Source organism: Vanellus vanellus (assembly GCF_965231255.1).
Source record: "Vanellus vanellus genome assembly, contig: SUPER_30_unloc_3, whole genome shotgun sequence".
Taxonomy (NCBI): domain Eukaryota; kingdom Metazoa; phylum Chordata; class Aves; order Charadriiformes; family Charadriidae; genus Vanellus; species Vanellus vanellus.
The window spans coordinates 17,509-29,477 of NW_028128969.1; the positions used below are offsets into that span (position 1 = coordinate 17,509).

Below are 11,969 nucleotides of genomic sequence, written 5' to 3' on the forward strand. Positions count from 1 at the left end.
GATGAGCCTCAGGGGTTGGAGGGTCTCTGCGCAGCATGTCAAATGGGGAGAACAACCTTTGGCCAGTTTTGTGTTATTTTTTGTTACTAAATCCTTGGAAAAAAACCCAACCACATCTCTATCGCTTGAACTGAGGGGAAAAAAAAATCGCTTTTAGAGCTTTTTGCGGGGTGTTGGCTCCGTTCCACCCACCCCTTCTCCTCCAAAACCACCAAGAAACGGGGTTTGGGGCTCAGCAGGTTCTGCTTCCCCCCCCCAAACCACCAGCAGAAAGTCGCTTGTTTTTGTGTTTTATCCCCATAATAAGCCATATTTTCCACAGACTTGTGGTGAGACAAGGGGCCGCGTGGGGAAGCGCATGGCACAAGCTGCCCGAAAGCTCCACAGCTGTGCACGCTCCAATGGGAGGTGATGAAAAGAAGGGCAGAAAAGGTAAATCACTTTTTGCTTATGAAAGGTTTGTAGCAATTAAAGGCCTGGAGAGTTTTAGGAGTGCTTGTTGCTGAGCAGATATAAGGACCGAGGTGTGGAAATACAGGGCAGGTTGTGGGGCTCCTCTGCTGTGGGGAGGGAAAGGGGACGCCATCCCCTCACGGCCGCCATCCCTTCAAGGCCCCTGTCCCCTCCCGCCGTTACCTGGTGGCTGCTCGTTCCTCCGTTTGCCCATCCTGCCACTAGCCTGGGTGGGGAGAACCGGGCAGCCGTTACTGAGCAGCCCCTCGCAGCCTCCCCCCGAGGTGTCTTCCCCTCAGGGCCCAACCTGCCCCCATGCACCTCCCCCGCCATTTAGCCCCCCAACAGGCCCAGCACCGCCCCCCCCGGGCACAGCAAGAGGGACCAAAACCTCCCGTTCTGAGGCTAAAAACGGGGAATTCCACCCACTTCCACGGTCCCCAAAGGAAGCGCCATTTCCCCCCCCATCACCTCACGCTTTTCCCGCCTTTTCTGCGGCGCCGCCCCTGCGCATGCGCAGCGCGGGGGCCGCCGGGAGATGGAGTCTCTTCGGGCGCCGCCAAGCGAAACGTCGCGACGGCGGCGGCTTTTGCGACAGCGGTGCCGTAAAGCGCGGCGCGGTGTTGACAGCGGCGGGCGGAGCAGGAAGTGAGTTTCTGTGTGGATGGATGGAGGGCGCCGGCGCCGGTACTGGGACCGGGGGGTCGGGTGCTAGGGGTCATTTCTGGGGGCGGGGGGTTGCGGCCTTGTGGGGGGTGGGGGGTAATGGGGGCTGTGGGGAGTGCATGGGGCCTTTGGGGGGCGCCGGAGGGGTAATGGGGCCTTGTGGGAGGGGGACGGAGCCTTGGGAGGGGGAATGGGGCGTTGTGGTGGGACTGTTGGGGGCGAACGGGGCCTTGCAGGGGGGCTGGAGGTGTAACAGGGCCTTGGAGGGGGGGGGGAACAGGGCCTTGAGGGGAGGCTGGTGGGATAATGGGTCTTTTTTTTTTTGGAGAGGAAGGGACCTTATGAGGGGCTGGGCGAGGATATAGGGCCTTGGGGGGGGCTTGGGGGGAGGGGAATGCATCTTTGAGGAGGGGAAGAGCACATTACAGGTGGTTGGGGGGCCAAATGTGGCATTTGGGGGGGTCTCGGGGTGTAATGGGGCCTTGGGGGTGGCCAGGGGGGCTCAGCGCGGGGGTAGGGGGAGAATGGGGGAGGGGGGTAGTATGTTGGGGTGCTCGGGGCGGGGTGCTGTCAGCCAAGAAACTTCTGGAAAACAAACAGGGAGTGCTCTGGGGGGATTCATGTCGGGGGGGCTCTGTTTGGTCTTTCTGGGGGGAGCTGTGGCCCTGCACCCTCAGGCTGTGTCCCCCCTTTCCCCCCACTCCAGCTCAGCCTGGCGAGGGACGGAGACATGAGCAAAGCCAGGAGGCCGCCACCACCGCCAGGCCGTGGCGCCGCCATCGCCAGGCAGGTACGGCCCGGTCCTCCCCCGTGGCACCCTGGGGACACTGGGTGTGTCCCGCCCCGCCCCCCGCCCGCGCAGGAGGGAAAGGTTGGTGCCATAAACAGCCCTTCGGTGCGTGGAGGGGAACGTGAGAGCTGTCGTCGGCTGCTTCCCTGCCACGCCGGGCCGTGCTCCGGTTAAAGAGGCACTGGCAGCAATGCCGACTGTTCCCGTTATGGGGCTTGTACCGCTGAGCTGGGTCTGTCTGCGCTGTCATCTTTATTTCAGTGCTTTAATTAGTTTAAGTGCTTTTATTCACCATGTGGGGCGCCGTGGTGGCGTCAGTCAGGGCACCCGGAGGATCCCCGTCCATGCCCTCACCCTAACAAGGCGTCGTTATCGTCGTGCCCTCAGGGCTGTCCCTCCTCCCTCCCCGCAGATGGGTTTGCTGGTGGACCTCTCTCCGGAGGGGCCGGCGGGGGACGACAACGGGGATGACGCTGCCGAGCTGGAGGCTGAGCTGCTGGCGCTGGTGGGAGGCCAAGCTGCGCCGGGAGAGAAGCCCAAGGGGAAAAGTGAGCGCTGCCACCATGGGAGCTCACCCACCCTCAATTTCTGGGATAATTAATAACATGCCGCGTAGAAAACAGCTCCTGTTGGGTTGTTTCTGTCCCCACCCAGACTAGACTCCCCTTCACATGGGCTTAAACCATCAAGAAACGGGTATGCAGCCCCAAATAAACCCTCGTGCTGCTTCTGCTCCTCCAGCCCCGTTGCCAATGGAGGCGATTGAGAGGATGGCCGCCCTCTGCATGAAGGACCCAGATGAGGAGGAGGAGGGGGTCGACAATGACGAAGAGCTGGAAGACGAAGACGATCTCATGGTGAGAAGGGGCCTGAGCCCTGTGGGGGACCTCTAGTCTCTGGGGTTTCACTCCTCGCTGTGGCCTGCTCCCAAAAAAGGGTTTTTGTGCCCTGGATTGTCGCTGATGGATCTCCCGGTGCTTCGCAGGCTGAGCTGCAGGAGGTGCTGGGCGACAAGGAAGGGAGTGCAAACGCGCCGGTGCCTCTCGCCAAGGTATGATGCAACTTTCAGCTCTGTTTTGGCTGTGCAGGTGCTGGATTTGGCCCTTTTTAGCCTTTTGTGTCGTTTTGCTGTGTTCATTGTTGAGAAAACATGACTCTGTCACACAAACCTGCCCCTGGAGAGGTAAAAAAACCTTTCCTGGGGGTCAGGAGGAGCCGGATTCTCTCTGCCTCATCCTCAGTAACGAGCAGCGTTGGAAAACATGAGAGTGGAGATGGGATTTAGTAGATTTATTGGAATCTATGAGCAATAAGTCTTTGAGAATCCCCCTTTTCAGCCCTTTTTGGGCAGTCCCTGTTCGGTAGCAGCTGTCGGGGCCGTCCTGCTGTTCCTTGAGCCGATCGAATCACACGGGGGTCGGGAGGGGTGGCCACATGTGAGCCGGAGCCGGGCGCTGAGCTGCCAGATCTGCTCCGAGCCCCCAAGCTCCGCAGATATCGGCATTGGGGGAGCCTGGGTCTGGCTGGGTGGATCTGAGCACTTCTCCTCGGGGTTGCTGCAGGTGCCGGAGGCACCGCCAGAGCCCAGCGATGTCGAGTCAATGCTGGCGGAGCGGGCGAGCATGTACCGGACGGCCATCAGCAATGCCAGGCAGGCCGGGGACGGCTCCCGGCTGCGGCGCTATGAGAGGGGCCTCAAGGTGAGCCAAAATGGGGTGCCGCAGGGGCTCGGGGGCTTCGCTTCCCTTCAGTCGTTAATTAAATTAATCCCTTTGATGGTGAATTCCCGGCTGAGCTCGGCTGGCATTTCCAAACTCGGTGGGTTTTGCGCTTAGGGCTGAGCTCCGGCCTCTCCCCGCAGCCGGGAGCCCCCCAGCTCCTTGCAGGAATTACTCAGAGTTCTGGGAAAACCAGGTCATCCTAATTTTGGTGCTTAGTTGTGGGCGTTAACGGAAACCTGAGGCACCCACGGGCGCAGCTGCCTCCGATACCATTATCTCCGAGGCCACGTTAAGCGCAGCGGGCCCCGGTTGAACGTCTTACCTGCCTGGAGCAAACACAAACTAAAAAACTTGTCTTTTTTGGCCAAAACACAACCTCGAAGTCCTGATTCCTTGTGGCTGTTTAAAACCCTTTGAAGAATCTTAGGGTTATTATAATTTTATTTTTTTTTTTAATTTTGAGCGCTGCTTTTCTCCTCCTGCCCATTTCCCCACCTCGGTTAAGCCCCTTCTGCTGTACTTGGGTCTTTCCTGCGCCCCCTGTTTTGGCGCAGAGCCCTCCCCCAGCCCTGAAGAGGGATCACGCATTGTCGCTGGGCTGTGACTTGAGGGAGGGGGACGTTTTCACCAGTAAGAGTGTTTTTTGGAGCCCGCAAACGTCCCGCAGGGCAGGGCGAGGGCAGAGCTCACCCTTCCCCTCGGGTTTCATCTGCCAGCAGAGCTGGCTGGGAGAGAAGGGGGCTGAAGAGGTTTTGGGGGGGAAAATGAGGAGTTTGTAGAGTTCGGGGCTGGATCCCCAATGGGGTGAGCAGCCCCCAGCCCAAGTTTGGGCGCTGTTTTTAGGCAGATGTTATGTTTTCCCACCTCTGGCGGCTTCGCTGCTGTCCCAGCGGGCTCCGAGGTTTCTCCTTCCACAGAGGGAGAGGAATATCAGAGCGTCGGCGAGTTTTACCCCTGTGCGCGTTCCTTCCAGACACTGGAGAACATGCTGGCCTCTGTCAAGAAGGGAAAAAAGATCGACGAGGATGAAATCCCCCCTCCGGTGGCGCTGGGGAAGGGGGCAAACTCCCCGGTGTCTCCCCTGCCCACTGCCCACCCCAGCCCTCCGCAGCCGCCCCCCGTTGCCCCAAAGCCGCAGGTCCTCCCTGTCAGCTCTCCAGAGACGAAACCACCTCCTCCCTCACCGTCTTCCCCCCCAGGCAAGAGTTTGGCTCCTTCTCCTGCTCCGGAGGTGGCCGTACCCCTGGACACTGATGGGGGAAACCAGCAACGCCGCTCTCCTCTTGGCTTCCCCAGGCTCGGAGGGTGCCGAGGCGCTGCTGCGGGGCCGGCAGCGGGAGTACAAGCTGGCGGCGCTGCACGCCAAGCAGCGCGGAGACCTGGAGACAGCCACCAAGTTCTACCGGGTGGCAAAGGTACATCTGCGGGTGGCCGGAGGGGCGGGAATTTCCCTCCCTGTGCAATATTGCCACAAATCTCCCCCTTTTTGTGGCTTCTGTAGTAAAAAAACGGTCAGTCAGGCTGGCTGCACAACTCGGTGCACAAAAAGAGCAAGATTTTCCCTTTTTTTTAATCCTTTTGCAGAGCTTTGACTCCCTGCTGGAAGCGGCGGCGAAGGGCCAGCCGGTGGAGCTGAGCAGCGTGCCGCCACCGCCTCCCGGTAAGAGCCGAGCCCTCGCCCGGTGGTGGCAGTGGGGAGTGTTCGTGTGTCCCCCCCACTGGTTTTGGAGGGACAAAAAGAGCCACTGTGGTGGTTCTGCTCATCCCGGCGGACGCAGCAATTTCCTCTCTCCTCGTTTGTGGGTGCCGATCGCTTCCTTCTTCCCACAGAGCAGCTGCCAAAGGAGCTGCCGTCGCCCGTCCGGCCGCAGTCTGCCGCCGCGGTGCCTGTGCCAGAAGCTAAACCAGCATCTCCCGCAGCAGGTAGAAGCCCCGAGAGCTAATTCCTAACCCCAAAATGCTCCCTGAGGGAAGGGAAATTGAAAGAGAAAGGCGACTGAAGCTTGTCTCCTGCTTTCCCCCCTGAAACAGACATCCCCCCGGCTCCCCGGGATGCGCTGGAGGCTCTGCAGCAGAGGATGGAGCGGTACAAGACGGCGGCGGCGCAGGCCAAGAGCAAGGGAGACGACCGGAAAGCCCGGATGCACGAGCGCATCGTTAAGGTGCGGGAGCCGCATGCATGGGCACGTGCGCTGCCGGCCAGCGTGGTGCCGCTGCCTCCGCCGCAGCCCCCGCTCAGCCCCCGCTTCCCCTTCCAGCAATACCAGGACGCCATCCGGGCCCACAAAGCGGGGAAAACGGTGGATTTCTCGGAGTTGCCTGTTCCACCAGGTATTTGCCCCGACCCTTTCATGGCAAGTGCTTCTTGGGGACGTTTCCCAAAGCTGGCGTGCTGCAGGGAGGAGGATTCGGATGCCTCCAGCCCAGCGAGGTGTGGGTGGAGCCCTTGTTACCCCCCAGCCACCCCCCTCTGTGCCCCCTTGCCCAGGCTTCCAGCCCATCCAGGGCATGGAGACGCCGGCCGGCGAGCAGAGCGTGGCCGGGGTGCTGGAGGCAGCCATGAAGCTGGCCGGCCAGGAGGACCATGAGGAGGAGGACACCACCGAGGAAGCAAAGGTCAGGGTTTTTTTGGGGCTCGGGACCCCCTGTCGGACTCCCCCCGCTGCTGTAGGACCCCGAAACAGGGCGTGGGGAGCGCTCCAGAGGGGACCCTTGTGCCCGAGGGGTGGATGTTTCGCGTTCTCCCTGCAGCAGCCCCCTGTGACACCGTCCCTCTATGTCCCAGCCTGCCACCCGCCCTGCCCCGCCAAGAGCCCCCAAACGCTCCCTGCCACCTCCTCAAGCATCCTCCGCCCCCAACGCTGCCGGAATCACCAAACCGACCCCCAAAACCACCACGAAAGGTACCGTCCACCACCGCCGCTGCGTCCGTGCCAGCGGAGGGCGAGGGCACTGAGGTGCAGTGAGTCCCCCGGGTCCCCGCAGCGTCCCCCCGGGCTGCCCCCATGCCCCCGTCTCTCCCCGCAGCCCAGCAGCAGTTGGCGTTTCTGGAAGGGAGGAGGAAGCAGCTGATGCACGCCGCGCTCCGCGCCAAGCAGAACAACGACATGGAGGGGGCGAAGCTCTTCCTGCGGCAGGCCAAGGGGCTGGACCCCATGATCGAGGCGTCACACAACGGCCTGCCTGTCGACATAACCAAGGTCAGGGCGGGTTTTTTTAGGTTTTGGGGGCCAGCGGCTCTTTGGGAGGGTCCTTATCCGACGGGTCTGATCCCTCCCTCTGCTGCAGGTGCCCGAAGCCCCCGTGAACAAGGAGGACTTTGTGCTGGTGCAGCGGCGGGGGGTGCGCATCCCCCCCGAGGCCGCCAGTCAGTACCTGGAGCTGATGAAGCTCATCCGGCAGCAGCACGAGGTAGCGGGGATGAGGGGACACCCGGAAAACAGTGTTATTTTGGCCATGCGTGGGGAGAAATTGAGAAGAGGGGGGGGCAGGACCCAGTGTGGGGCTGCGTAAAGTGTGCGATGAAGGAGGGGAGAGCTGGGGGTGTGGGGAGGGTCTTCCTCGCTGTAGACAAGGAAAGAAGGATTTGGAAACCTTCCTCTTCTCTCGTCCTTCCTCCCAGATGTGCATGAGTTACTCCAAGCAGTTCACTCACCTGGGGAACATCGTGGAGACAACCAAGTGAGTCTTGTGGGGCGGTGTGGGCAGGGATGAGGGCAGGAACCCCCCGAGATGATGCCTCCTGGGGTGGTGCGGGCAGGGGTGAGGGCAGGATGGCCCCAAGGGAGAGGCACCGTCCTCGCCGCGAGAGTGCGCGGTGGTGCCGAGGAAGATGAGGCTGTTGCCACTGGCCACTCTCGCCGGCAGGTTTGAGAAGTTGGCTGAGGACTGCAAGCAGAACATGGAGATCCTGAAGCAGGCGCATGCCCGAGGCTGCCCACTGCCCAAGTACCACTACGAGCAACGAACCTTCAGCGTCATCAAGTACGGGGGGGGATAATCACTGGCTGAGTGCAGCTTCCACGGGCGCGGAGGGTCCGGGTGGGCGCTGACGGGATTCTCCCCTTCTCTCCATCCATAGGATCTTCCCGGAGCTGAACAGCAACGACATGGTGCTGTCCATCGTGAAAGGCATCAACCTCCCGGCGCCGCCAGGTGAGGGGACCAGGCAGAGAGGGCAGGACGGCCACCACTGCCGAGACCCCCACCCCGAGCTCGGGCTGCTGCTCTCGGCCATCGGCACCGGCCCGGAGCACTCGGGGCAGCGTGCGAGCCGCCAGCGCTGCCCGGCAAATGCCAACCAGCGGTTGGGGGTCCTTGCCGGGGCTGGGAGGAGGGGGCGCTGGGGTTTGCCAGGGGGCGCTGGGGTTTGCCAGCTGCCTGCTGACAACTTCCTCCTTCTTAATTATCGCCCATGCTTAATTAAAACACCCATATTCTCGTACACGGCCCCACGGGGAGCGGTGAGGACGTGCTGATGGTCCTGCCGGAGCGCCAGTACAGCCGGTGGGCTCCATGAGGAGCCGCTGGCAGAGCTTGGGTGGCCTGGCGGGGAGGGGATGCGAATCCTCGGCTGCGGTGGTGACCGGTGTGTGGTTGGTGCCGCCGGCGCGGTTGCTCACGCCGTGTCTGCCGTGCAGGTGTGGCTCCCAACGACCTGGATGCCTTCGTGCGCTTCGAGTTCCCCTACCCCAACGCGGTAAGTCGGCGTCCCTCCGGTGCGCTCTGTGTCCTTCGTGTCTTTGCCGTCCCCGTCTCCTCACCCTCTCGCCTTCCCCTCGGCAGGAGGAGGCTCAGAAAGACAAGACCAACGTCATCAAAAACACTGATTCTCCCGGTAAACGCCCCCGTTCTGCCCTTCCCACACAGCAGGGAGGGGGCTGGTACTGCAGGTCCGCGCTTCTGCCATGGCCGCAAGAGCGCGCGAAGGCTTCGGGCCGAGAATCGTTAGCGTGACAGGGCAGGGGTAATTAGTGGGGTTCTGCTTCCCCCCGGCCCCGCTGACACCGGCGTTCCTTGGGCAGAGTTTGGGGAGCAGTTCAAGCTGTACGTGAACCGGGGGCACCGCGGGCTCCGCCGCGTCCTCCAGACCAAAGGCATCAAGTTCGAAGTGGCACATAAAGGGTAAGAGACTCCCGGGGCTCCCCTCAACCCCCCTCCCCTCCCCATGGCCCCCTGGCGCTGGGTTCACCCCTCTCCGCGCTCCCAGGGGGCTCTTCAAGCCAGACCGGACCATTGGCACAGCGCAGCTGAAGCTGGAGGCACTGGAGACCACGTGCGAGGTTCGGGAGATCGTGGAGGTGAGGGGCTCTCGGGGTCAGGAGTGGGGTTTCCCTCTGCTTTTGGGGTCGGGAGCCGGGTTTCTCTTGTCTTTCTGGGTCAGGAGTGGGATTTCTCTCGTCTCTCTGGTTTGGGAATGAGATTTCCCTTGGTTCAGGAGCAGAATTCCTTCTGCTCTCTGGGTTGAAAATGGGATTTTCCTCTACTTTCCAGTTCACTAATGAGGTTTCCCTCTGCTCTCCAGTTCGTTAATGAGTTTTTCCTCGAGTGTGGGAGCGGGATTTCCCTCTGCTCTCTGGGTCAGGAGCGGGATTTCTCTTGTCTTTCTGGGTTGGGAGTGGGATTTCCCTTGGCTCCCCAGTTTGTTAACGAGATTTCCCTCATTTCTCCCATCTCTCCCAGCTGCTGGACGGCCGCCGGCCCACGGGGGGGAAGCTGGAGGTGATCGTGCGGCTCCGGGAGCCACTGAGCTCACAGCAGCTGGAGACGAGGACGGAGCGCTGGCTGGTCATCGACCCCAGCACCGTGCCACCGGTGAGTGCCTCAGTGGGCGCCGGACGCTTCCCTGGGGGTCCCCGTCCCTTAAATAAACCCCACGGGGGGGAAAATGCCTTCTTAAACGCGGCTCTTCCTCCCCCAGGTTGCCGTCCCCAGGCCCAGACCGGCCCTGGCGCCCCCCAAGGAGGGGAACAGCAGGCGAGTGCTGGGGGATGCCGGGTGAGCCCCGCCGGGGGACGGGGACGCGGTGGCGGCACAGCGGGTGCCGTTCACCATCCCCCTTCCCTTCCAGGACAGCCGTCTGCTCCCTGCTCTAGCGAGGCCAGCCAGCCTGCGCCGCTCTTCATCCTTCATCCATCCCTCCTCCTCCTCCCCCTCCTCTCTGGGACCTTCTTTTGCCCAAAAGGGCCCCGGACAGACCCCCCACACCAGGAAAATTCTGATTTTTGGACTCCCTGTCCTGCTCCATCCCTTGGGGGGCTGCTCACATCCCTGATCCCGGGGGGTGTCCTGTTCCTGATCCCGGGGGGCTCCAGCCATCGGCACAGGGTGGGAATAACCACCCCTGCGGAGGATGAGGAGAAGGATGAGGATGATGAAGGGCATTGCGTGGAGAAGAGGAGCGATGAGGGGAGCGTCTCCCCAGGGACCCCCATTCCTCTGCCCGGCGCTGGCAGAGGGTGTCGTTGCACTGACGCGGGGCTGGGGGGAGACATGGGGGATGTGGGGGGGATCATCGCCCCCTCCCCACCCTCCACCCGCCTCACCGGGGCCATGTCCCCCCCCAGCAGAGCCGTGCCCCCCCTGCCCAGCCTCAACCTGCTCGCCTTCGACCGGGAGAAGCTGGAGAGGAAGGTGAGCGCTGACGCTGTGCCCGGGGATGGTCGGGGAGGGGGTGTCGCTGCCATGCCTCCCCCCAACCTGCCGTATCCCCCCCCCCCGCAGATGCTGGCCCACACGCAGGCGCGACGGCCGGTGCCCCCTGACCTGCGGGAGCAGCACCAGGACATCCTCCGGCGCAGCCACAACCTGCGCTCCCGCCTGCAGCAGGGCGACCCCCTCTTCCGCAAAGGTGAGGGGTCCCCACGGGGGATTTGGGGGGGGGGCAACCCCCCCCCCCCGCCACCACCCCAAACTGCTTATTTTCCCCTTTCCCCCCTTTTTTTAGAGTACCTGGCACAGCTGGAGCGGTACCTGCAGCTCTACACGGAGGCGGCGCGGCGGTTGGGCATCGAGGGCAACCGGGTGAGGCATTTCCCCCCCCCCCCCCCCACTGGTGTGCATCCCCCCCGCCCCGGGGGTCCCCCGGCACCCAGGGGTGCTGGTTTTGGGGTGGGGGCCCTGCGTGGACCCCCCTCCATGACAACTACTCTCGGCAGGAGGCAGCCAAGGAAGCGCTCTACAAGAGGAACCTGGTGGAGAGCGAGGTGGGGGGCAGCACTGGGGGGGGACGACACCCCCAGAAATCCGCCCCCCTCACCCCTGGGGGTATCCCCCCCACCTCACCCTCGGGGATCCCCCCCAACACGTTGTCTCACCCCCCAATTTAACCCCCAGGGCTCCCCCCCATCTCCTGGGGGTGCCCCCCCCCTCCACCTTTGGGGGTCCTCTCCACCCCAGGGGGGTCATATCCGCCCCCAATCCTTTACCCCCGGGGTCTCCCCCACCCCCAGGGCTCCCCCCCCCCCCCCCCCCGCTTCCTCCCCCTTCACTCCTGGGATCCCCCCCATCACCTTTGGGGGTGTCCCTCCCCCCCCAGGGGTGTCGTATCCCCCCCAGTCCTTCACCAACAGGGTCTCCCCCCCCCTTCTCCCCCCCCCTCATTCCCCCCCCTCACTGCCTCTTCTCTTCCAGCTCCAGAAGCTCCGCCGATGAGACCCCCCCGGGGGGGGGGCACACGGGACCCCCCCCCCCCCCATCTTGTATGTCATGTCATCCCCGTTCCCCCCCCGCCGGCCGCTGCGGTGACAATCACAGGGATCAGAGCTGCTACGTGTCCCCCCCGGGTCGGGGTGACACCAACACCCCCTACACCCCCCCCGGGGGCCCCTCTCCCCCCACAGCACTTCCCCCCCCGGGGGCCCCCACCCCCCCCCTCGAAGTGCCTGACCCCTGGGGGCGCTGGCGGGGGAGGGGGGGCGGGATGCGCAACGGGTTTATTTTGTGCTGTCGCACACAAATCTATAAAGTTTTTAAGAAGAAAAACCCGGTTTTTGGTGAATTTCCGCCCGCCGCGCCGCGCCGGACCAGGCCGCGCCTCCGCGTCGCCACGGCAACGGCCCCGCCCACTCCCCAGGGACCGCCCCCCTGCCTTTGCCTCTTCACTATGGCAACCGCTCCCGGGCGGATGGGCGGGAGGGTGGACCAATCACAGCGCGGGCGCTGCGCTGCCATGGGTCGGCTCGCCTCGCCGGGGTGGGGCGTGGTAGGGATTGACGGCGCCTCCGGGCCAATGGCGCGCGGGGCGCGCTCCTGGCGCCGCCGGCTTCCCCAATGAGGGGCGCGGGTGGCGGGGCGGCGACCAATGGGCGCGCGGCGTGGGCGGGCTGTCGGCGGTGGGC

At 63.4% G+C, this 11,969-nt stretch overlaps 1 protein-coding gene across 2 annotated transcripts; it reads left to right on the forward strand.

Annotated features, from left to right (window-relative positions):
• The first annotated feature begins 1,080 nt into the window (after positions 1–1,080).
• On the forward strand, positions 1,081–11,574 carry CC2D1A (coiled-coil and C2 domain containing 1A). 2 transcript variants are annotated; one of them, XM_082499725.1, is made up of 30 exons: positions 1,081–1,140; positions 1,826–1,909; positions 2,322–2,457; positions 2,651–2,766; positions 2,895–2,960; positions 3,472–3,609; positions 4,604–4,829; positions 4,927–5,045; positions 5,215–5,290; positions 5,461–5,553; positions 5,662–5,792; positions 5,889–5,961; positions 6,119–6,246; positions 6,416–6,533; positions 6,658–6,830; positions 6,919–7,041; positions 7,253–7,311; positions 7,498–7,614; positions 7,712–7,785; positions 8,271–8,329; positions 8,416–8,467; positions 8,655–8,754; positions 8,840–8,930; positions 9,313–9,444; positions 9,551–9,606; positions 10,197–10,263; positions 10,354–10,480; positions 10,577–10,653; positions 10,788–10,835; positions 11,263–11,574. In XM_082499725.1, exons 2-30 carry the CDS (start codon positions 1,850–1,852, stop codon positions 11,281–11,283), a joined length of 2,856 nt encoding a protein of 951 aa, XP_082355851.1. In that variant the 5' UTR covers positions 1,081–1,140; positions 1,826–1,849; the 3' UTR covers positions 11,284–11,574. The 2 variants fall into 2 exon arrangements, with proteins under 2 accessions (XP_082355851.1, XP_082355852.1); XM_082499726.1 differs by having other exon boundaries at positions 10,200–10,263; positions 11,263–11,572.
• Positions 11,575–11,969: the final 395 nt, after the last annotated feature.

Excerpts from the sequence above, each read along its gene's own strand:
- CC2D1A (XM_082499725.1), top strand. The coding sequence starts at position 1,850 with ATGAGCAAAGCCAGGAGGCCGCCACCACCGCCAGGCCGTGGCGCCGCC. Across the intron at positions 5,291-5,460 it reads CGTGCCGCCACCGCCTCCCG|AGCAGCTGCCAAAGGAGCTG; the intron begins GTAAGAGCCGAG and ends TTCTTCCCACAG. Across the intron at positions 8,330-8,415 it reads AGTTCCCCTACCCCAACGCG|GAGGAGGCTCAGAAAGACAA; the intron begins GTAAGTCGGCGT and ends TCCCCTCGGCAG.